This window comes from Phoenix dactylifera, chromosome 10 (assembly GCF_051530095.1).
Source record: "Phoenix dactylifera cultivar Ajwa chromosome 10, Ajwa_hap1_PhDact_Kaust_v1.1, whole genome shotgun sequence".
NCBI lineage: Eukaryota > Viridiplantae > Streptophyta > Magnoliopsida > Arecales > Arecaceae > Phoenix > Phoenix dactylifera.
The window spans coordinates 28269166-28293984 of NC_143199.1; the positions used below are offsets into that span (position 1 = coordinate 28269166).

Here is a 24819-nt window from a genome sequence, read left to right on the forward strand (position 1 = left end):
CCAACCAACATAAAATAAATCAATCTAAAATAAAATCAGGCTGGCTGAATCGGCTGGAACCCGCTGAGCTGGCTGGATCCTGTGGCGACCGGCTGACCTGGCACTGGTGTCCGCACCACAGGCCACATAAACACCACTCAGTTTGCGACTTCGTTGGCCTCTCTGAATATATGCTTAGTCTCAAAGGCTATTCCATCTCTCACCATTGCTTAAATATTCTAAAGCAGGAATGACCCCCTCCACCACCGCTCGAATTTTTTTTGGATCCACCTGATTATGGTAGGGAGTTACCCCTAATATAATCAAGCTCTGCGCATGTTGATTGGCGTCAAATAGATGAATCAGGCCAATCATCCGGCTAATTGCCAGGAATCCTCTCTGCACGGCATTTTGGTGACATTGGTGGGCCGCGTGGTATGGCCATAGGCTTCTCCGTCGGAGCAATCAAACTCATCCGGTATAAGTTAACGAATGGGAATGAGATAAAATGACGATTTTGCCCACGATGTGACGCGCGAGGCTGAACGGTGTCCGGTGGTAAAGTGCGCCAGCAGGGTACGTGCTTGAGTGAACTGTGGGACTAGTTCATACTTTCTACAAAGCCTAGGGCTAGTTTCGGAAATGAGAATTAGATCGTTTGATGAGTTGTACACTGTAATTCAGATTCCATATACTCGAAGCATACGATAATATTATATGCAAATGGTCAGTGGCACGTACTGCACGTTTAGGGTGCTTTCTACGAAAAAAATTATTAAAATAATGTTTCAATTATATTTAAGTAATGGGCAACCGATCAAAGTATGATCGCAGGAGGAGAAGAGCTGGTAGTTATCACGTTAATGATGCATTAAAATTTAAGTAGATGACAAAATACTTGGTTGGCTCATCTAAGCCTTGATGCGTTTCCTTGCAAGTTTTAGTTGGATGTGTATGATTGGATTTTGTCACCTTGGGTGGCGTCATTTGTCACCATCGAATGGTGATCAGAAGGTTGGATGGGATAAGAAGGGCTACCTAATTGGTGGTGACCTAATCATTGGCTCAAGATTCGAATGAGCAGTACTCCTGTTGTTATTGTTATAAATAATGGGATATATAATAGTATAAAAAGGAATGAGATCATCAGCCTTTAATATAACGTCATTTTGGTTGCATCCTTGCTTATAATGCATGGCATCCATCTCCATAAGGTAATGTCTAACCAGCTTGAACGAATCAATGAGGTGATTCTTGCAGTTGAAACAATACATGCATTTCTACAGTGATAATTTTTTCATTTCTTTTGGAAAACAATTCTGCAAATCAATCTTTGTCCTTATGATTCTACTATGCCGATCCATATGGAAGCTTTTATCATGTTGATTATTATACGCAGTCATAGAGAGTCCTTGCTCTAACAAGAAATATTGCAGCTTAAGATCATGCACAATTGCTTCTATCATAATATATATGATATTGGATATCACAGCTGCTACATATTGCATGCACAATCTTATGACAGCTATGATATCATACCAAGATTATGTATGTAATATGTGGCAGTTGTGACATCCAATGTCGTATATACTATAATAGAAGAGTGGGTAAAAGACATGAGATTTTTATGAATGGAAGTATCTCAGACAAGAATGGATCAAAATGAACAGTTAAAATCGGTTTGGAAATAAAATGAGAAAGAATATCCATCATCTCAGGTGTCATGGAACATACTAGCATGCGACTTGAGCAGGTTTAACTCGATTGAAGCTAAATAAATCTTAACCCATTCACTCAGCAAATGGGGAATGTTAGAATATCACAAGCAATCCACTTTTTCTAACACCCTCCTTGACCAGATCTTACCAAGTAGGATCAGCATAACATGGTGAAGTCATCTATGTAGACTTCAGACAAAAGCAATTACGCTATCATTTGCCCTTGGATCCAGGTCCTAGATAACTAGTCAGGTCCACTAGGGTGGTCCAACTTTTACTGGAAGCCTTTGAGAGATTTAAAAAGACTGGAGTAAAAACGAACAACTTTGTGAGAATCGAGGATTTAAATTACGTAAATCCTGTGAAAGTTCCAAGGCCACTGAATGCCCAGAAGAGCACATGGTTGGGAGCTGGGAAGAGTGCTGTTGGCGGTCGCTTTCCTTAATGTATGTATGTATGTATGTATGTATGTATACAAGAGTCGTGAATTTTTTTGGTGTAATTGTCCCTCCAACGGGCACGTTAGTTTAAAATAGTTTATGAAAATGCTAAGTAGATATATATACACACACATATACATACATATGTATGTATACAAGAGTTGTGAATTTTTTGGTGCAATTGTCCCTCGAACAGGCACGCTGGTTTAAAATAGTTCATGGAAATGCTAAGTAGCCGCCTCGTGAAAGCGACCCACCTAAGAGTTGGAGCAGCTGTTCTAAAATTTTATTTGGGGCAGCCAGGAAGGAAGGGGTATACACTTGTTGGCATGGAAGGTTGTGTGTCAACCGATACGTCAGGACAATCTGGAGATCCAGTCCTTGGTGACGAGGCAAGAGATTCTCGCAGCGCGACATACAGCCAGATTTATACTAGAGCCCGATTGTTTATATATAGAGTGCCCTATTGAGAGTCAAGTATGGAGTTTACACGGCGACTAGGAAGTTCCAGGCTGGTCGACGGTGCTCCTTTATTTGGAGGGAGATTTGCTCCTATGCACTGATGGTGCGGGCTGCGATTCGATGGGCAGTAGGTGATAGGCGCTCTATAGCTACCCTTGAGGACAGCTGGGTATTAATTGGAGGGGGCACTTTGTCGTATACCGACCTTCTTCAATCCATCGAGGCTAGAGGGTCGTCGAGTGAGCGACCTGATTGTTCCAGGCCGGAGCAAGTAGGACGAGCCACTGATTCGAGAGGTCTTTGTGATGCAGCTGGCAGAGTTGATCCAAGCTATTCCGCTACCTGCGGTGGAGGTGATGGACAGGTTGGTTTGGGCAGCTACAAGCAGATCCAGAGTACGTATCACGGATATCCGAGAGGTGATGGGAGGAAAGGTTGTTAGGCAGATGGATGGTAGATGGATTTGGAGGTTGCAAGTCTACCCTCGTGTGGCCCTATTTCTATGGAAAATGGCTTGGGGATGCCTCCCTACAAGGGGAGTGCTGGTGGGGAGGGGTGTTCAGATCACTCCGAGTTGTATCTACTGCTCAGACGTGGAGTCCATCAGTCATGTGTTGCTTGGATGCGAGCGGGTAACACAGATCTGGAGCTGCGCGGGCCTTCTGCAGTACCACACTACCCGATCTGTAGACAACCTACTACACCAGCTGAGGGTGGCTGTGCAGAGCCCAAGGACGGTGGCGTGGGGGATCCAATTGGCCTATATGGCGTACCACATTTGGTTGGGTAGGAATGCCAGGATTTTTGACAACAAGCAGGAGTCTCCGTAGAGTATTGTGAAGAGAGAACGTATCCAGGCGACTGAGATCATCAAGGTTACTACTATGACGAGTTCACCTGGGATGGCCAGGGACATCTGGAACCCTCGTTTGGCTGCTTTAGCGCCCAGGTTTCTCCTTATCTCTTGGGAGCCCCCACTTCTCAGCTATCTCAAGGTGAACTTTGATGGTAGTGGCACTGGAGTCGGCGACAGAGCGAGTGTGGGTTTTGTGATCCGAGGTCACGATTCACAGATGATTGCAGCAGGCGAGCAGAGTGTCGATGGGCTCTCAATTATAAGGGCAGAGCTTAGAGCAACCTGGTAAGACATCTCCTACGCGAGACGGAGGCTGGGAGCTAAGCGCATTATTCTTGAGAGAGACTCACCCCCAGTGATTAACTGGATACAGGAGGAGGGATGGAGGGGGGATGGGAGTCTCTTGCTTTGTGACATTCGTCTGATGCTAAAAGACAGTAGTGCCTCCCAGGCAGTACACGTATATCAAAAGGCGAATAAGGTTGCGGACTGGGTGGCTTCCTATGCTGCACAGCACTCCAGAAAGATATGTTGACCGCATCAGGAGGGCCCCCTCGCATTTGTGTCAGATTGTAGCATTTGATACTGTTGGCTGCTCCTACACTAGAGTCGTCCTTCTTTGTTGTTGCTTATTTTTTATAGTTTTTTGCTTGGTGTGAACGAGATGACCACGCAGACCAACTCAAAGTGTCGAAAGCATCTATCAGGTAGGGCCAGGGTGAGCAACTGTTGTACCAAAAAAAGTGACCCACAATATTAGTAGGTGGGACAGTGGGGGAGTGGGAAAGTTTAATTCGCCACTCAAAAATTTGAACTTTGATAGGCTATCGTTCCACAAGGTGCTCTTTTAGAAAACCTAGTGGGGTCGTTCCAGTGTGCCACTACTAGACCGGTGTCGCACTCTCCTCTCTCTCCTCCTCCTCCTCCTCCTATTTTATTTATTTTATTTTATTTTTTAGTACACGGCTCGCATGCGACGGATGTAACTGCAGCCAACAAAATCAAAAATGAAAAAATAATACGAGAAAAAAAAATATCGACACGTGGTCTATCCAAATGAAGCTCCCAGAATGGTGAGCCACGAAGGGGACCACCTAATCAGCAGTGCAATTCGCCTTTCTATAAACGTGTAACGTCCACGAAAGATCATACTCGTCTAAGAGCCTGTGAATATCGTGGTACAGCAGTCTAGAGTCAGCGCCACGTCCCCAATCCCAGATCTACTCGATCACTATAGCCGAATCTCTCTCAAGAAGGATATGATCCGTCCCCAGCATACACCAAGCATAAGTGACATCATCCCATGCAGCTCTTGACGAAACTTACTCTGGGTGGCCAAAAAGTATACGACTTGATAGATTGATGAAGGCTAGATCTAGAGGCTCCACATCCATCCACAAGTTAGCGTTATTTGTTTGTAAGGTGGCATGGAGGTGCTTGCCCATGCTAGCTCGGCGAAGGATGAGCATCACCCCACACTGTTAAGAGCTCTTTCAATTAAGGTCCCATTAGTATGTGTTTTCATGTGGTCGTGTCATATATACAGTAGCATTTATTGGCGCAAAATAAAGGCTAATCAAACGAAAAGATACTTGCTTTCCTTCCGTTGCTAATCAAACTAAAAAGCATTTTAAAATCAAAACAGCCTGTTCTCAAAATAAATAAATTGTCACACCCATTACGAAAAGATACTTTACTGTGAATAGTTAGTCTATCAACAATGACCTCAATAGATAAGGTCATGATTTATTTTTCCCCCTAATTAATCACTGTGATCTATTCAAAGCCATCGAAATAGCCATCATTTTATTGTCAACAAAATCCAGTCCATTACTGATCCAGGCAAGTACAGTAAATCTAGTGACACAATAAAATACAGTCTCAATTTTACCGCGCCCGCCCCCTCCCACGATCCCCCACCCCAACCCCACAAAAATTTAAAAAAAAAAAAAATCAGAGTACCTCAGTTTTAGGACGTTGCCATTATTAAAGTCTTGATGGAACCGAACAGTGTTTGAGGAAAGTATGGAGCACCGGAAAGTGTAATGAGGAAAAAAACGAACTCATAAATGACAGCATAGAATCCAATGGGAACAAAAAGAAGCAACAGCAAATGACAGTCATTTTAAAATTTCCCATGCATTTAAATTCAAGAAAACGAATAAAGTCATGAAGTAGTTTAAAACATACATCTAGTTTGTCAAGTTATCATCAATCAATAATTTCATAAAGCAGCAGATAATTCTGAATTTACAGAGCCGAGATCTGACTTAAGCATCGGTGTGCTCAGCCAGTAACTGTACAATATCATGTTTGTTCGAAGCCAGAGCCGGTCCGAGGCCTTAGGCGACCGCCAATAGAAGATCTCCGGAAGGCGAAGGAAGCGAAGATATTGAGAAAGAGAGAGAGAGGGAAGTTTCTTGCGTCGTGACAAAAAAAAAGCAAAGGCCCTATATAAAACGAGAACATGAGCTAGCTACTAGTCTTCCCCCTTGATTGATAGAAGGGAGGTGGAGAGTTTCCTGGCCTGCAGAGGGGCAATTTGGGAACCGTCGTTTTGTTTTGGGTGGAGAGAGAGAGAGAGAGAGAGAGAGAGGAGGGATTTGGTTGGCTTGATACACGCCTGAAGCCACTCTTATATTTCATCCCTTCTCTTTTCCATCAGGAAGAAAGGGAGATTGGAAATGGACTTCTTAGAGGGTGGAGATTCTTTTAATTTTCTCCTCTCGGTTTCTTCTGCCCTCTTGGGTGGTAGAGAGAGAAAAGGAGGGACGGAGTTGAATGGCTGCTGTGCTGTGATGTTGCAGTTGCTGCTTGGGTACTCGAAGGGGAGATGTGGGATGGGACTTTTATTAATTAGATGGAGTCAATTTTTCATAATGCCCCTACTCCCTTCAGGATCTGCGACAGGGCAAGCATTATCTCAGTTATTTAATCAGTTTCATGACCCTCCGTTAGAATAATTACTTTTCTATGCTCCTATTTAAAAATTATATTAAATTAAAAAAATTTCTTATCTATTTTTATTAAATTTATATATCTTTATTGAAATAATGTACTTGATAGCTATTTATTTTTATACCATTTTTTTAATATTTTATATTTATTAAAAATTTTATTATTAAAAAAAAGAACCTGCCTTAAGCCCCCGCCGCCCCTGTTCGAAGCATGCTACCTCTCGAAGAAAATTGACCTACTTACGTGATAATTAAAGCAAGAAAACAAGGTACAAAAAGTGTGTTTAATCAGCCCAGAAGATCACCAAACTACGGCCATCTCGATCTGCATCAGCTACCTTCACTCCTTCCCCTCATCTATTTTTTCTTCCATGTCACTCGAAATAGTACCACTAAAATATATATGTTTTTTTTTTGTTAAGAATATATATATTCATTTAATGAACATACAACAGATGGTAATACAACGTAGAATTAACTTCCACATATCCCTGCTGGAGAACTCAAGAAGGAAGGCAACAATGTTTTTCTCATTCCATCTAAACTAACTTTAATATTGCTTTTATCAGGGAAATCTCTGATAAGCAGATGAAAGTTTTACCAGGGAAAATCATCTGATAATATCAAAAAATGGAAATATTCCAGGTAGCACTTCTAGCTTCAGCGAGACAGCATATGTATCAAGCGCAATCTGGACCAATAGCTTTTTAAGCTTTTTTCCGAGTTATCCTGTTAATCATTGGGAAAATCTGTCATTCCATGCCCCTGATTTGAGAAAAAGATTGCATATTGCCATAAGTCATTTTTCAAACCTGAAGCAGCAGATGCCTAGCGCATTCGTGATCTCATGGATGACTGACGTGGCAAAATGCAGGTAGAGTCCCACTGTTACAAATATAAAATCTGTGAGGTATAGTATAATCTGGAGAGACACAACCAAGACACTCAACTAGCCAAAGAAAAAGCCAAAAAAAGAAGAAGAAAAGAACTGAGCACAAGTACCCAACACAAAGCTCAGCTCAATGCAAGACACCTAATGCTGAAAGCATGGCAAACATCAAATGATTTTCGCCGGAAAAATGACAAATAACAGGAAAAGTAGAAACCTCATTTTATGAGTTTGAAATGTCACCAATGGTGGACACCTAAATATCAAATGAACAATCTAGCATCTTTGCATCGATCGTGACTGTATTTGATGTTCATATAACAGGAATCTGTCTTCTTGTTTATTAAAGAGGAAGAATGTCGATGAAACAAGTTGGTAGCTGCCACAGAAACCCTCCCGCAGCAAGAGGGAAGCTTAAATTTTATTTACACTAAAATTTATTTCTGACAGCAAAACATTCAAGAAGACTAAACTAAGAAAGAAATTAAATTCTTATCTAATCTGATGTGACATAGCAAGAGAATAAAATATAACATAAATAACATGTCTTCATAATAAAGAAGGCCAAAATAACTGAAAACACAAGAAAAACAGGATATTTTCTACCTGTGAATACACAATACAGGAGAACAATTAAATGCTCATCGACTAGAGGAGTTCTGCACCAAAGAAAAGGCAAATAAACATATCTACAAAGAAAAAAAGAAAAAGGCATAGAGTAGAGTCGAACTTTTAAAAAAGCATGTGTAAAAGCAAGTTAAAAAAAATCACATACCCATCATTGAGCTTAGCAGTGAGAGCATTTGCAATGGCTAGGGGAAGAAACAACAAAGACTGTTACAAAGAAACATGTCAGAAGACATTCAATGCCATCCATTCAATCAGCACATAGAAATTTGTCAAAAATTTAATTTGCAAAGAATGAACTCTCAGAGTCTAACTACATACAAATAAAAGTAAACAAAAGCTAGTGAGCCAGATGCATGATCCTTTTAGTATAAAACCTGAATGAATATATTGAGGGATAAATAAATATCTAGATTAATTAGTTCAGAAAGTAGTAGTTACCATGCACATTCCAGTTTTTAAACCCTTGGGTTCATCACAAAGGTGAGCTAGAATCATTCTTCCCTGTCAATAGGTTCCATGTTAAGTTAGCAACCGAGACATTTGGATGATAAAAAGAGTTAGCGGAGAAATATTACTGAATAGTGCAAAAGAAACATGGAAACTGATAAATGTATCTGCATGACAAGCTGCTTGGGCACAACTAGCAGTTACGAGCATTTCTCAATATTCACCAGAAAACTCCAATGGATAAAAGTGCAAGCTGGCATGGTTGTCATGGTTTGCATCATGATACATACCATGCCAGTGCCTTACAGGGACACTGCACAGATATGGTATCGGCTGCACTCTAGAGTTGAAATACAACAAGCTGGTTCCTTTATCTATTCCAGGAACTGCTTAAATCATTGTCATTATAAAGATTGCTGACAAGCCAGAGTGAATTGTTTGATGCCACTCTTGAAAGGAATCCAGGATATGGCAATACCTATGGAAACTTTCATAAATTATTGGAGTGCAGTTATTTAACTTTTCAAAAAGAGGGAACCAAAGGAACCAAAATAAAAATAATCATTTCAAGGTAGCCCACCAAGATGAGGACGCAACAACTTTAAATACAGGTGATGGAGAATATTACTGATTAAACCATAACTTTTAAAAAAAATGAAACATCACTAATTTGTGATGATTACAATGTCTAGGGAACTCCAAGTCCAAAACTAAAGCAGTTACACATGGAATACTTACTAACAAAGATACAAGCAAGTAGCAATCTTACCACAAGAAATCCAAATGCAAAACCCGTTCCAACTATGATCAAATGTGGGTGATTGTACATAATATCAGAAGGAGACAAATTAGACCTGCAATATATTCAAAAATTCTCTTAAGAACAAAAATTAGGAAAAATTCTAGTTTAAGAAATTAAAAAAGGAGTAGTAAGCATTATATTCAAACCAGATAAGAACTCCTGCCAGGAGCACACCAAAAGGAAAAAGCTGCCAGAAAAAGAAAAGGAGCTTATTAAGGCACCTGGAAAGGTAAAGGGTAAATATGACACAGAATACTACCATTGCTAATGCCAACAACATGCTTCCTTTTCTTGCTTGGACAACCATATGGACATTGCTAATGCTGCACAAGAGCATATCAGTAACTAAAACATTATAGCCATAATCATAATAGCAACTAACATTTTTCATCAGAGTATTAGTAGTAGGCTGGTAAATGAATGTGCATTGCAATTCATTATTAATGGCTACATCCGTTGTGAGCAACAAAACTCAATTTATAAACAATTTTAAATAGTTTGAGCATCTTCTACCGTCAGATGTGAATCCAACACTAAACCTTGATGCTGTCCACCAAGCTTAATACAGCCATTAGTGGAACTCCATAACCAAAATAAGTTAACACTACTCAAAATCATGGGAGGACTAACTTTGGCAACAAAACCAATTAACAGTCCGTTGTTATTGAAGTTTCATTTCATAATTCACATGGAAAACATTTTCCCAAAAGTTTTAACAGAAAAACTTGGAAAGTTCAACCTGCCACATAATCCATAACATGCATCACAAATGAAAATATAAAAAGAAGTTAAACTTGGAAATTTAAGCAAAAGATCTAACATTAAGTAGTCAAATTGATAAACCCAGGAGAAGTAGTCATCAAATTAAGAAATTTGAAATAAAGGAATCAAGACTTGGAAACATAAGACCAATAGGCTTTCAACCGTCTATTCTGGCCAGGGATACAATAATATCAGACTTGTTTACTATTCTCATTAGCAAAGTGTGGCATATGGGTCCACAGAGAGAAAAAGCATGAAAATTGTTACCGCCCAAAACTATCTCCATTTGATTGTTCTGACATAAAAATACAGTTGAATAAAGATGCTGGAAGCATTAAAAGTTGTTGTGGAAGAGATTCAGGGTTCTTAAGTACATGACAACTTTCCTCTTTTTCTGAGAATAACAGTGGAGGCACAACCAATCATTTCAATGAAATGATGTAAAAACTATCCGGGTCAAATGTTGGTCAAATACCTCCCATGATTTGAGCCTCAAACCTCTAAACCTCGATTTATTCAAAGAAAACTAGACAGACCTCGAGTACACCTAACTATACATAATAAATCTCCTGAAAAAGAGCATTTCTAGTAATGATTTATGAAATTCAGATAACTAAAAGTTACCAGGATGAGACCAACTACGGATGCCAGATACCAAAGCCTTTGGTATTCCAAATTGTGGGACCCAAAAAGAATTGTCCTTTAATTTTAAGGTGCCCTAACAGATTAAAACAAGAGCCAACTGGAGGCTTCTTTTCAGCCTGTAAAAGCCATCTACCACTAGATATTGCATCTCATGTTTCATTTCTTTCATGTTCAATGTCAAAAGTTGCAATATCAACCAAGCAGCAAGTGATGTTAGGATCCAGATGAAGTTTTACAAAGATTATGTGTCACCAAAAGCTAGAACAAGTGCTAAACTCATGGGATAGGTTTGCATGTTCAAGACACAACTAACTGAAAAGGATACATGGTATATGGCACAATGACAGGATTATTAGAAAAATAACATAACATTTTGAAAAAAATGGAGATTGGAACAATGAAATTCAAAGACATATACAAATTGCTGACCTAAACAGTTAGGATAATTCTTGTTGGTTATGGTAGCATGGAAAAATGACAAACCACAACAAGAAGCAGCAAAAACATAGTTAAATTGACAACTTAATTTGCATAACAATAAAGATACTCACTTAGATCCAATAGTTGGTAGTACAGCAAAAACAATCATAAGAAATAGCACCACACCATATAATGGTATTTCTGAAACAATCAACAACAGGCCAAAAATTTTAAGTCACGAACTGATGTCCAATAAATCATGATATATGTAACTTGCATCGTGAAGTCAGCAAAGAATTCGAAGAACAGTTACAGCTAGTAAAAAGTCATAATATCATTAAGGAAAGACAGCTGCTTATAATAAGAAGACAATTAATAATATTACATAATTTTACTCGACAAAAATGAAGAAGCTCAACAATGGCTTCTTGGGGTAGAAGCATCTTGTTAGAGAACTTTAATGGCCTAATCACTGTTTACACATAAATAGCATATCAGTCAACATACATTATTTTAAAGAGTCCATATATGAAATCCACACATGCATGACATGCTGCAATATCTTACATGTATATTATGGCCGCGAAAGTTGTTGACACTTTGAGAAAAAAAGTAAAAATTTCATTGAATGAATCATAAACCTGATCAAACTTTCTTAAACAATTCTCACTAGACTCTAATCTCATCTGATTCCTAAATTCAAAACATCATGAAAACTTATGTGCCCAGATTCATACCTCATGACGCTGCATAGGAACTGGCACCCAGGATTCCGTGGAGAGTGCCTACAGCAAAAATTTCTATGGCATGTAAACTTGCTAATATTGACCTGAGCAATGTTTCTAGAACCAAATTGCATCGCCTGGTACGGCGCATACTGTGCTGACCTGGTATAATACTAGTACAGTACAAGGGCTTGGTAGAGGGCAAAAACTACTATGCCAACAAAAACATGCCATGTTTCAATATGGGAGCATACATATCGACCCAAACTGTACTAGTGAGTTACGGATATAATGTTGAATACCTTGGATCTAAGACCATGATCAGCGCAGGATCTTGCACTTATAGCTAGGCCAATCTTTCAAAATGGAATGTTTATCTAACCTCACCATCAATAATTGCTTGTTCCCCTATTAAGATACAAGATGTCACATCAACTCCTATCTATCTCAAAAAATTTGATGTGATTACCTGTGTGATTATGTTTTCATCACAATATTGACCATGCATCATCTTTTGGTAGAGCTCCGATCTTGGTCACTGCTGTTACGGGTTGGATGTCTAATCATCCAGGCAACGATGATAGTATCCTTTACCTGAACTGGGACAAACTATGTCTACTCGACCACCAATCAATTTTGTAACAGTAAAAGGCAGTACTGTAAACCACCATAATATAGAAAAACGACATATTTACAAAGGAAATCTACAACTTAATATCTTGAGTTGCGTTACATCTTTCTCTAATACAATTAATTGTTGATTCACTTAATCTTCTAGTCATGAATGATCATAATAGATAAAAGTCCAGTTTCTGGGTGGTAAAATAGGTGCTCTAATAGCCACCTCTTTAAATTGTTGATGCTTCATGAAAAAACAATATTCCTCTCCATCCAATGAATAGTCCATTACTGTCACTCAAAAAACTTTTCAAAACTTTTAGTGATCCACATAAAAGTTGCAGGACTTGTGACACAAATTCTTTTTTCTGGGTAACTGTGACACAAAATCCTTGAATGCCATATATCTTGGCATCTTTATGCTCACATCAAAAATGATGGGTTACTTTGTGAATTTATTTGATGCCCTGTCCATTGCTCTTTGTATCTAATACCAAAAAAAGCAGCTACAGTAGATTAAAAAATGTTAGAAGATCAGATGTCTAACTGAATCATAAATTAGAAAATTGAGAGAATTCAATCAGAAGCAACACTTCCATTTGGTATGATATTATTTTCCTATATACAGGCCACAACACTGAATCCTAGAAAACCTCCACCAAAACCATTATATAAGAAAAAACTACTAAACCATAAAGCAAATGTACAATAAAACAAAATTGACAAGGAACTTCACATCCACATTTCCTACATAGTTCCAGGCCCTAATAACCTGGTCAGAAAATGTTTAATGCTCATGCAGGGATTGAAATATTGTACATACTAGCCCCATACAGGCTGGTGCAATCAGGAATGTTCATACAAACTGAGCCTGTAATGCACCATATCAAGGCATGCCAATCCTTTCTGTCTAGGACACTCTTCTTTTATATCTTTCATTTGTACTGAGGCATACCACCCCTGTATTTAGGATCATACTCTACAAACTGGCCATTGCTATGGTAGCCATCCTCAAGATCTGAATCCTTGTGCTCATAGCATTTTCAAAGATAAGCATCAGTGGCACCATCAATAATGTATTATCATGTTGAACTGGAAGCTAAAATAACATATTAGTCTTCAATAAGATCCACCATTATATTTTTTATGGTTAAATTCCTAAGAGTACCAAGGTCTCTCATTTAACCCTGATAAGAACTTCAATCTTAGACCTCCTAACCAACTCACAAATACAATTCCAAAACACTTTAATCCAGCTGTCAACCACGTGCATGATTTTGTAGCCATTGTAATTTCATCTTCCTCTATCAAGTTTTCTTGTTTAAAGTGTATTTATCTCATGCATTATTCCCCCGATCTTTCATATTCAGCATGGCCACAAGATTCTCACTAGAAGAAGCTACCCAACATTAATGCCTCACAAGGAGGATGATGTTACCTCTGGAGGTACAGCTTCTATCATCTTTGTTACAAAGGTCTTTAAAAAACAAGAAACTAGACAAACTTCGTCAATTACATACAACAAAAAAAAAACCTTAAAAATTATAATTGTGAAAAGAAAGTTATAGGAACCAGGCATCCTCCACTGCTATCTATGTGTAGATCTTGTATTATGGAAGCATCATTATTAACTTCTCTTGTTTTAGTATTGTTTATCCTATGCATTATTGGTTCGATGTCCATTCCGGTTATGGCTCATTTCCGGTTTAGAAAGCCATTACTTTGCTCATGATATGATAATATTCATGAATACCATGCAGTATTCTCCTTTTCCCCCCCTTTGTGTGAGGGGTGGGGGTACAATTTCCCAGCATTCATACCCTTGTACCTGATTAGAACAGCACTGCTAAGAAGAAACACCAGCATTCTTATGACATCTTTCCTTCTCCTTATTTCCGCATATAATACAAATAATACCGACAAATACGAAAGTAGACAGCTTGACTGTTGCAGTAAAGTACCATATACAGGTAACAGTTATGAGAATATCATCGAAAAGTACAATAGTAAATAGTAGACAGCACAAACAAATTTATGGAAGAAAAGTAGAGGGATAGAGTCAGAAATGGCTAGCAATCAAAAGTTTGAAAGAGACTCATGCAGCTAAGAAAAATTGATGCCCCTCTCACTCCCTTAGATCTAAACACCACACATGACACGCAAAGCAAGATTACACACTTTATGTTCTCTGAGTACCAAAATATGATTCGTGGTCTATTGAAATTATTTTAGTATATCATACCAGGAACAAATGGCACCCAACTAAAAATGGGGATGGACTTCCTAAAATCTTGTGCCCACCATTCAGCCCCTGAAGGAAGAAAATGAAATCAGAAAAGCCATAACACGTGATAAAGACTAAGCAAAGAATTGACAAATATCTCAAACTGGAATATAGAGGGATAGCATGTTGTAATTTGCACAATTCTCTAAAGAAAAACTTGGTTACATACCCAAAAAAAACGTCAGGAAATGACTGATATAAATCAGCATGAGGCCTTCTGTGGGTCCATTTACCATAGGAAGAATAAGCGTATTTGTAAAAAAGCTGGATCAATAACAACGAGAAGTCAATAAATATGCAAATATAACTATTAACAAAGAAAACAGCATAAAATAAAATCAGAGAAAATTTAACTAATTTCAATAAAGTCAGCAATGACACAGAAATATAAGCTACAGAAAATCACAAAGACATGTAACTTGTGGCATTTAAAGAGTTACATGAATTTAACATCAAACCATGACCAAAAAAACATAAAATGCAGACTCGTTGCACCATCGATATCGTCATTGTAAATTTTCCATTTGTGGTCCCTTGAGGCATAGTAGCAAGCCTCCATGGCATTTCAGTTTTGATCCACATGTAGATTTAGAAATGAAGATCATGATCATAGGCGTGGAGTTATGGATTATCGATCTATATGTCCCAACGTACCTCTTAGCAACCTAGCTTCATCTCCAGCACATTGGCCTCTCATGGCACGAAGCTCCAAAACATTGTGAAATATTTAAGCAAAGAATAAAAGAAAGGCTACGGTAGATAAGAGGTGATTTTCACCCATTTTCTTTCCCTTTCTTTGTTTATTGATGTAACTCATCAAGACCCAACACATGTTCATTTCCTTTTTTTAAAAAAAGCTAGAGAATATCTAATGGGTGGAACTCTTGCTATGATCAAGATTCGTCAATATTTGAAAATGACTCGCCTTAAGCCATTTTACACTAATTGTGATGATCCAACAAGGTACAAGCCTCTCCACCCCTCAATTTGTTTTGCTCAAGAGCAAGGTACGCGGAACAAACCGAACCGGCGTACCGGTGAAGACCGGTACCGGTTCGGAACCGGTACCGAACCGATTTCGCTTAAAAAAAATGCGTGAACGTGTTATGCCACAAAGTAGCATTTATTGCCTCTTTGTGGCATTAAATGGGCTCGCTGCCTCGCGCATGTGATTCCCTGCGTGGGGAACGCAGTTTGTACCCAAAAAAATGCGCGTAGGCATGAGTCGAGGACACGTTTTCCCACTCGCGGGCGCAATGCCCCGCACGCAGGATGACCTTTCTCTTTTTTTTCCCTTCTCTTGTTCATCTTCCCGACCCTTCTCCTCTTTCTCCTTTCCGAACTCTCTCCTCCTCTCCTTTCTTCCCCTCCTCTCCTCTGTTCTCCTCTCTTTCCCCACTTCTCCCACGAGCAAAGAAGGGGCCGGAACCGCACCAGAGAACAGGTGATCCTCGTCGGCCTGAGAAAGGAGGTAGGCTTCTTCTCCTCCTCTCTCTTCTTCTTCCTCTTCTTTCTTCCTCTTTCTTCCTCTTCTTTCCTCTTCTTCCCCGGTGCCAGTCCGGGCTTGTACCGGTTCGCACTGGTACCAGGCTTGAACCGATGCGAACCGCACTGGTTCGCATCGGTACGGGCAAGGAGCCCTTTGGAGGGGTCGGAACCGAATTCTGTGGCTGTACCATACGGGTGCAGGCTGAACCGGTCGGAGCCTGCACCGGTTCCGACCGGTTCAGCCTGCACCGGTTCCGACCGGTTCAGCCTGCACCGGTTCCGACCGGTTCAGCCTGCACCGGTTCCGACCGGTGCAGGCTGAACCGGTCGGAACCGACGGGTTCAGCAGACTATGCTCAAGAGGCATATAAAGAAGAAATAACCATGATTAATAGCTTATGAGCTTATGGGTGAAGGGCGATGGGTTGAGCTGACCGCTCTTTGGCATGAATAAATACAATTGGAGCTTATCGGCAAGACAGATCATAGTGGACAGCACCATGATCAACCAGGGAGCTATATCAAGGTTGTCTTGTCTAACTTTATTTGCATGGCCAAGACCAGTTATCCTGTAGTAAATACCTTTTTCGGAATAAGATATTCTTGCATTTCGTGATGTCTGCAAATCAAGAGTATAAAAGTAAACAATTTTCTTATATTTACAGCTTTTCCCAGTTTGAGATTATCCTGCAACACTTTCATAACCTAGAGGTTCCAATGAGGTGGATGCCTGCTTGAACATCAAAAGGGAAAGGATTAAGAACAAGTGGATGCAGGCATTCTTCTTTAGAGGTCATTCACCTCGTGCCTGGTAAATCCGATGAGATTTACTTCCTAAAGACAAGAAATGGTGTGTTACCAGTTCACCTTCAATATCCTCTTCTACCTTCTTTCATTGATCAAGAGGCAAGCCAATCATGCTAGTTCACCTTAAGAATCCTCTACTACCCTCTCTTGTTGATCGTGAGATGTACCATTATCAACTTTCCAAATGAAACTCTTTACTAAACTAAAAATACAAATTAGGAAATTGAAAAGCAAAATTTCGAAATTGTATTACTACAGGCTGATGACGAGCATAAGAAAAAGTTCCTTAAAATCAAAAATGGCAGACCAAACTTTTATGTAGACATGGAGGCCACATTAATAATAGTGAAATGTTTCAAATTGCTGATGAAAAAGTCTCAATTTCCACTTGATTAGTGTTATATGGACCCTCAAATTCTGACATGCCACATTTTGTTTCCATGTCAACTTTGTGCAGATCCAGCGAATGGTATATAATCAAGCACTGCATCTAGCATATATTCAATTAAGTTCTATTGTGCATAGCAGCTGGTCTGACAGATTATAAATTATGGAAGCATACTGATATAACAAACAAGTAGAGGCGTTCTATTACATAAAAATTGACATGTTAAATACTTCAAGACACTCTGAAACTCATCAACTGGGTGATTTACAGTCAATATTGCCTGAAGTCAATCAAAACTTGAATGTACACCCTTTTTCAGTCTTTCAAGACAAGGAAACAAATTAGGTCTCAATACCAATCTTTCAGATAGTATCTCAGGATTATAAAGAATTATGCTATTAGTTTTGAGACTAAATCACATAATTAAACAATATATGGAAGTGTATCAACTGCAGACAAACCTAGACAAGATTTAACTATCCGAAAAATGCTAGAAATAGCTTTGCAGATCAAAAGAGAAAAAAATAGAACACCTCACTTTCCAACAGCATTGAGGCTGACTTTGTAAGTCATCTTGCTACGATTTCAGTCATACATTATCAAATCAATGGCACTCCAGATAAATGATTATAAATAAAAAAGCCGGTTCCACAAGGAACCATAGATAAAGCTTCATTTAAAGTCAGATCCACACAGTAAAAGAAGTAACACAAAAACAAATACAAGAACCTTAGGAGAACTCACTGTTCCCATGTTGCCAAATAAAACGGAATAGCTGCAATTACCCAGAACCAGAAAGTAGTTCTACCACACATTGCTGTGCTTCCAAAAGCCAAGGATTCAAACTGATAACAGAATGATAATAAGCTTGTTAGGGAAGTTGAAAAACATCATGAATATAAAATGACATCCAAGGACAAGAAGGTTGGTCATACAGCACATGCAAGTGCATCACATCCTGCAATAGCAGAGATTTATAAAGATCAATAAATAAATGTCTAGAAGACAGATATAACCATTACAAAGGACTTCAGGCCAAGAGAAGTTACCATGATCGAAAAGTTCCCCTAAAGGACTCGATGAATTGGTACGCCTTGCTTGTTTACCATCAACAGCATCAAAGGTCTGGTGCATACATGATTGAAGCTTGTAGTGTTAGTAAACATGAATTAACTCCTATCATAAGAAAAAAGCTGAATAATTGTATTCATTTTTGTTATTTGATAATTATATGGTGTTAGTTTATATTAAATGTACAAATTTCTTAAAAAAGCATATCACAATTCTTTGATTTTTTTCCCTTATCCCCAATGCAGGGGGAAACAATATGATGAAGACAAGCATCCTTTTCAAGTATAGTAAATAAACTTGAACAAACCTGATATAAGAAAAGAAGCATTCCATGAGCAAGGTGGACCCATCTTGGGGGGGCTGTGTCTAGATGAGGTGAATAAATCTGTGAAGCCAACACAAACATATGCATATGCAAACTGAAGGGGGAAAAGATTGTTGATATACATGCAAAATTCCAATTGCATGCAATTGAAACACAGAGAATTTCACCAATATGACTATGATGCATCTTTAATCAGTGCATTGGCAAGCTTTAAAAAGCATAATCAATGTGATCAAGCAGAGTGTATATCAGGTGACACAAAATAACAATATGCCAACAATGATGAACCAACTCTAAAGAAAAATAATTTGAACCTTGACTCACTATTTAAGCCAATTAACCAAGATACATGCAGAAGGAAAATTAATCTGTAACATAAATCACAAAATTAACTCTTGCAAGTGCTAAGTTAGAGTCTCTAATTTTTAAATTACATAAGATATAGTGTCTCCAGTATCATCTTTGGAAACAGTAATGTTATTCTGTAAATTTCCCAAGTTTCTAGTAATAAAGCTCACCAATCAGAATGTTGTGCAATAAAGGATGTACAGTACAATTTACAGTAAGAAGCAGCAATATAACGTAACATTACACTACATATAATCAGACCGGCAACAGTAACATAATACTTATATAATATGTTCAAACAGTATAGCCCTTGGAAATTAAAGAAGAGAATTGGCAACAAAAATCATCAAAAGGTCGAGTGAGAAAAATCAAGAAAAGAAGATGAATATGCCAGAGATTTAACATGTTGAGTTGAAGTTGCAACAAAAAAAAAGTGAAAAGTAGAGTAAGGAGTGACATCTTGGAGAAGTTGTGCAGCAGAGATCTGATGAGGCTTAATTAAAGACAATGATGGACTGAGATGAAACAGGCATGTGCAATAAAGATCTGAGGAAGCCTTGATCAGGAGAGGTGCTTGAATCTAGTCTAAGGTTCTAAAATAGATGAGGAAAGGAAGACTTAAGCTAACAGAAAGGAAGTTATGAGTAAAGGAACTAGAAAAGCTCCATTAACATTGGACTATCTAAGGTAGCCCTTAAATAAGAATGACTAGGAAATCGCAACTCATAAGGACCGAGGAGGATGAACATAATTATGTTATCTTAATAGTGTTTTCTCATTGTTACCTTGTGTTCTAGGTTTGCAAATACAACATTTTATGCACATCTATGATTTGTTATCAAAATAAACCAAAAAAATTCAAGCCTCTATAATAACTAATCATTTATATTTATGTCCAAGTAGTGCTTGTTTATCATCAAAAATGTACCCAAAAATAGTCTGCCACAGAAAATAAAAGATTTTAGCTTATGTTCACATATTCTTAAACATTCATCAACATATTCCACTCTAGATGTGTGACAATGGCTGCATTATACCAACATGGTACACTTATCAGGTATCATTGACCAAAAAAGTATAACATGCCTTCGCACCCTTGTTTACCTAACACTTTTAAATCAAAGCCTCTTTCTTTTCAGAGCAATGAAAAAGAACAACGAAAATGCATAAAGAAAGTACTCCATACTATACATCTTTCCAATATCCCCATCCTGCCCCTACCTCAAAACTTATTGCCTACTCCTACATACTGCCACTCCAGAATGTCTCTACAAAGAAGAGACATTGAATATATTGAATGCCCTACCCCCGCCAAGCCTGCAAAATCTACCATTAATTAACCTTCTCTAACATAAACACCAGAGCCTCTTCTGTTTAAGTACAAGGTTCATCTTTCTGAAATTTCCAATGCTAGATCATACTATCTATTTCATTGGAATCACAAACATAACCAACATGACAAGGGCTCCATTTTATTTTTCCACCATCCTTCCTCATAAAAATCTCCATTAATGGCCTCTAAGGTGCATTACTAAAATTTTTCATTGATAAAATGAAACATAAAGATATCTGCCATTACAAGTTGATCAGGTCTCTCCACCAAAAATTTCTAATTTTTTCAGATTGTAAAAATGAAAGTGCCTCAAGGAAATCCTAGATATTTAAACAAAAGATTCCACCATGCAGCCCATGGAATCATTTAGCACAACCTTACAGCGATCACTTCCACTGAAGTTGACCTAAGACCTGGAAGTTTGTGATAAGAATTCATCAATAATTAATAATCTCTACTTCATAAAAAAAACTAGGTATTATGCTGGAAATAAGAACAGGACTAACCTCAAAAAGATTAGATTAGCAGTCACAATGTGCCATATAATTTACAAAAGAAAAAATGAAAAAGGAGATCCTCTAATCCTAGAGCCTTACACGCTTCAGAGAGAAAGCCTTTGGGAAGCCGGAGGCACAAACAGAAAAAAGAAAGATATAGGAGTAAAAGAAACCTAAGATACAAACCAGTTCAGCTGATACATCAAGTTTCTCTAGACTAGATTTGTAGGTGAAAATCTTGAGTCTTATGGCAACTCATAAAGCTCCCAATTTGTCAGAACCAAATCGTCAGTTATTACAACAAACCTCAAAATTCAGAATGGCATGCAAAACTGAATCACAGGCTCATACACAATAAAATGGTCAATAAAATAAATTAATGGTCTTTTTGGGTACATGCGAATCTGTAACAGATGGATCAGTTAACTTTCTAGGATCTCTTGAGATTAACAAGATCAAGAATGACAGGCTCTCTTTAATGCTACAAGTTGAGCCAAAAACTAGAAAATCTTCAATCAAACTCCTTCATATTTCCCATAACTATAACAAGAATTTCAAATGTAGGCTTTTGCACATCAGGCTAAAACCACTCATAGCACTATGTTGCCTCAACAAAATCAAGAATATTATAATTTTAATACCCAAATTCCATAGAAAACCTAGGCACTAAGGAAAGTTTGTCAAGAAATGGCATAAGTAATGTGAACATTACATATGACATATTTGAAATTTCAAAACATAGTGTGAGGTAAAATGATCAAGCTAGAAATGAAGAACAGATGCATGAAGATTAAATTACGTCAGAAATACTTACATAGCCAAGAAGTGCTGATAAGAGTAAGAACATGAAACCTGTAAGTGTGATCTGGAAAGTACATTAACAGGGTTACTGCCCCTATAGTAAAATTGATGATGTGGAAGAATTTGTAATAAAGGAAGCGATGGAAAAAAAGTTCTTACCATGTTCGGACTGGAGCATCCCCCCAGAAAAAGGAAAAAAGAAAGTAGACTAATGTCAGAGATATCCAATGAAGAAAACTTATAACGTGTAATTTATATAGATTTAGTATCATCCTATCTTTAGTGAGTGAAGGAATAGCAGTTATAACTACATCATGACTATTGTAATGCAAAAAAATCATCCCAGAAAAACTGACATAAATCAGTGATATTACCAGAATCATAAAATTTAAAAGACATTTATATAGATTTAGTAATTTCACATCAAATTTTTCAGAAGAAAGCTTCTTTGCTGATGCATATCCAAAGATCAAGTCAAAGCAAAAAGCATAGTTGTCTACAGTGTGGCTACATCACAAATATATAAGCTCATCATCTTGCTATTTGTATGCTTTCATTTTCATGAGTCTGTACATGGATTTTATGTATATAGAGTATATACATGAGGAGTCTAGTCACAGTTCTGTGGACATTGTAGGTGTTTGCGTTCGCCCTGAATTCTTGATCGATACAACATTTGCTCCAACACTTTTTGCTGAAATGCCAAGGTATAGAGAATAAAACTCTCTCTCTCTCTCTCTCTCTCTCTCTCTCTCTCTCTCTAGGTTTAACCTCAAACTAGGAAATGCATTATTTGGATTACCTAATTTAGTCCAATCTCCATCATTAGATTGAGCTTTGAATGCCTTATCAACAAAGGTGCAGTTTAACCAAGACCGATTATCATCAGATATGGCCGATGAGCCAATAAAGAGAAAAAAAGACAACTCCCACTTCACACAATATAGCGAACTGGAGTTTCTTCAGGTCATAATATTACTAAAGATTAAGTATAGAAAGTTTCCCTTTTAAAGGGAAGAAAAGAGTAACAGTAATTGATCCTTCCATATATATTCAGCCAAACATTGACCTCATGATATAATATTTGAAGCTTCCTATTGGACTTTCTCAAGAATGAAATGTTTTCCTACATGCAAAAGAGCACACTTCATTGTTTTAATAATAGGCAGAAATATAGCAGGAATTAGCATAAAAAGCATGTGGAAAAAGATCCATTCATAAATGCAAATGTTTATAATAGAGAAGACAGGTGAAACTATTAAATCTCTTGATAGAAATGCTAATTTACTTTGCTAAACTTTCTAGTTCTCCAAGAAGTAACCAAATATCAATACTTAAGAATAAATTCCTTTAATAAGCAGAGATGAAATCCAAATGCTTTTTCCAGGTCGAATTTAGGGGGGGGGGGAGGCAATCATTCCCAGAAAGTTTGAATAATCTGTGCAGATGAAAACCTAAGACCTGAAAGTTCTTCGAATCTCTTCAAAAAGAAGAAGAAGAAGAAAAGATCTCAAAAGATAACAACATTAGGACGCTCATGCTCTAAGACTGCCAAATTCTGAGCAGAAAAAGAACCCTTCTTGTCCATATTCACTCCATCTATATTTATTATTTCAAGCAATCAGCAACGAATTGATTTCACACGTGCAATATTTAAAATTTATGGTATATCATGATGCATCATCATATTGTAAAGGTTAATGTTATAAACAATCATAAACATGATGGATAAATTTTCAGAAGAGAACAACAAGCGTTCGGTAAACGGATACGACTTAAGCAGCTATTTTTCAATCAACAAGGATCAACAGAAAACTCACGGCATCCAAAGAGGGAAGAGGTTCACGCAGCGACTCCAAAAGGGCTGCAAGATATATTTCGCGACCAGCGAGTTGTCCACGCCACTGTACTTGTACTTGTTCAGCGTCGCAACACCATGGTGCCCTATGTATCCCATCTGCAACACAACGAAAACTCGAATTTCTAGTTTAGTGCAAAACTTTCACATAACGAGGCAGGAGGATAGAATTGAAACTCAAAAGGGGGAAAAAGAAAAAAAGACAAAAAAATACATTTCGAAGCCCACACACACAAAAAAAAAAAACAATGGCGGCAGCGATCTTTTTCGCCAAGAACAGGAAAAAGCCATTCCCAAGAACGAAGTAACAAATCAAATCATGTGATCAAAAACTTCGATAATATAGCAAAAATCCAAGAAACTTGATTGTAAATCTCACGAAACCACTCATGGAAAGGAAAGAAGGAACGGTGAAAAAGCAGGATAATAGATTAAACGTAAAGGGATCGAAGACCACATCAAAGGAGGGGGGGAGTTAGGGTTCGATGGCCACGAACCGCGGAGTTTGGGGATCGCGCGACCGAGAAAAAGGCCCCTCTTTTGCGAAAGGGGACAGGAGAGCCTAGAGAAGGGACCGGCGATGGGAGGGCGCTTTCGTTTCGTCCTCTCTTAACGAGGAGAGAGGGAGTCTTGGGAGGCGAACGAGTGGGCGAATAGGAAATAAAAGAACCTGAAAAGGCCTGGGCCCCACGGAAACGGCTGAATAATGAATTTTGTTTGATATTTTATGTGTTTGTATCTATTTACCTTCGTTTGTGGAACGTAAAATAAAGCGGGGTGAAATTGGAGGGATTGCCGCTAAGCTGGTAGCTTAGTAGAACTGGCTTTTACTTCTACCCATACCGTACGAGTTCGAAATGCGCAGACATCGATTAAATATAGGAACTGAATGTCTCCCACTCAGACACATAGGGCGGAAAGGCTTATTGGTCTATTGATAGCCTTAGTAGTGCCGGATATGACGTACTTACATTGAGGTTCGGATCAGAGTACAGAAGGATAACTGAGTCAGACCACGGATGGAGAGGATATGAGTAAAAATGGCTAATGTGCCCAACACACAGTCAGTTCTGCCCGCATCGAATATTTTCCTAGCATAGTGGGGTTCCAGTGGAGGCTGCTACACGGGGGTGAGCTTGTCCCTTCCTCCCTCCTTTCACTTTTACCTAAGTTAAAAAAAAATAAATAGAGGAGGGATTGGTTGATGTAGGGCCAGCTCCAGCCGTTGATCTTGCGGTGGGATCCATGAAAAGCTGCAGGTATTAATGG

At 38.4% G+C, this 24819-nt stretch overlaps 1 protein-coding gene and 1 long non-coding RNA gene across 5 annotated transcripts; both read right to left on the minus strand.

The window, feature by feature from the left end:
* Nucleotides 1–6818: 6818 nt before the first annotated feature.
* LOC103722967 (choline/ethanolaminephosphotransferase 1-like) lies at nucleotides 6819–24189 on the minus strand. Of its 4 annotated transcripts, none has more exons than XM_008813740.6 (19): nucleotides 24048–24178; nucleotides 23513–23649; nucleotides 21852–21861; nucleotides 21706–21756; nucleotides 18696–18773; nucleotides 18367–18442; nucleotides 18253–18275; nucleotides 18062–18162; nucleotides 14804–14898; nucleotides 14593–14661; nucleotides 11139–11208; nucleotides 9440–9503; nucleotides 9327–9367; nucleotides 9148–9232; nucleotides 8370–8432; nucleotides 8077–8135; nucleotides 7908–7960; nucleotides 7225–7297; nucleotides 6819–7141 (listed from the first exon to the last, which is right to left on the minus strand). In XM_008813740.6, exons 2-19 carry the CDS (start codon nucleotides 23647–23649, stop codon nucleotides 7120–7122), a joined length of 1170 nt encoding a protein of 389 aa, XP_008811962.3. In that variant the 5' UTR covers nucleotides 24048–24178; the 3' UTR covers nucleotides 6819–7119. The 4 variants fall into 4 exon arrangements, with proteins under 4 accessions (XP_008811962.3, XP_088561931.2, XP_008811957.3 ...); XM_088705805.2 differs by having other exon boundaries at nucleotides 7908–7990; XM_008813735.6 differs by having other exon boundaries at nucleotides 9327–9503; nucleotides 24048–24189.
* Nucleotides 16168–16572, minus strand: LOC149752751 (uncharacterized). Its single transcript, XR_016396684.1, has 2 exons — nucleotides 16432–16572; nucleotides 16168–16340 (listed from the first exon to the last, which is right to left on the minus strand). It is a non-coding gene; the product is annotated as an uncharacterized LOC149752751 (long non-coding RNA).
* Nucleotides 24190–24819: the final 630 nt, after the last annotated feature.

What these genes read in the sequence shown, in the direction of transcription:
- LOC103722967 (XM_008813735.6), bottom strand. Translation starts at nt 23,649, where the DNA reads ATGGGATACATAGGGCACCATGGTGTTGCGACGCTGAACAAGTACAAG. An exon ending in TTGGGTGCCATTTGTTCCTG is followed by an intron (nt 11,209 to 14,592) that starts GTATGATATACT and finishes TGATTGTTTCAG; the next exon opens with AAATACCATTATATGGTGTG. An exon ending in TTGCATTTGGATTTCTTGTG is followed by an intron (nt 8,433 to 9,147) that starts GTAAGATTGCTA and finishes ACCTATTGACAG; the next exon opens with GGAAGAATGATTCTAGCTCA.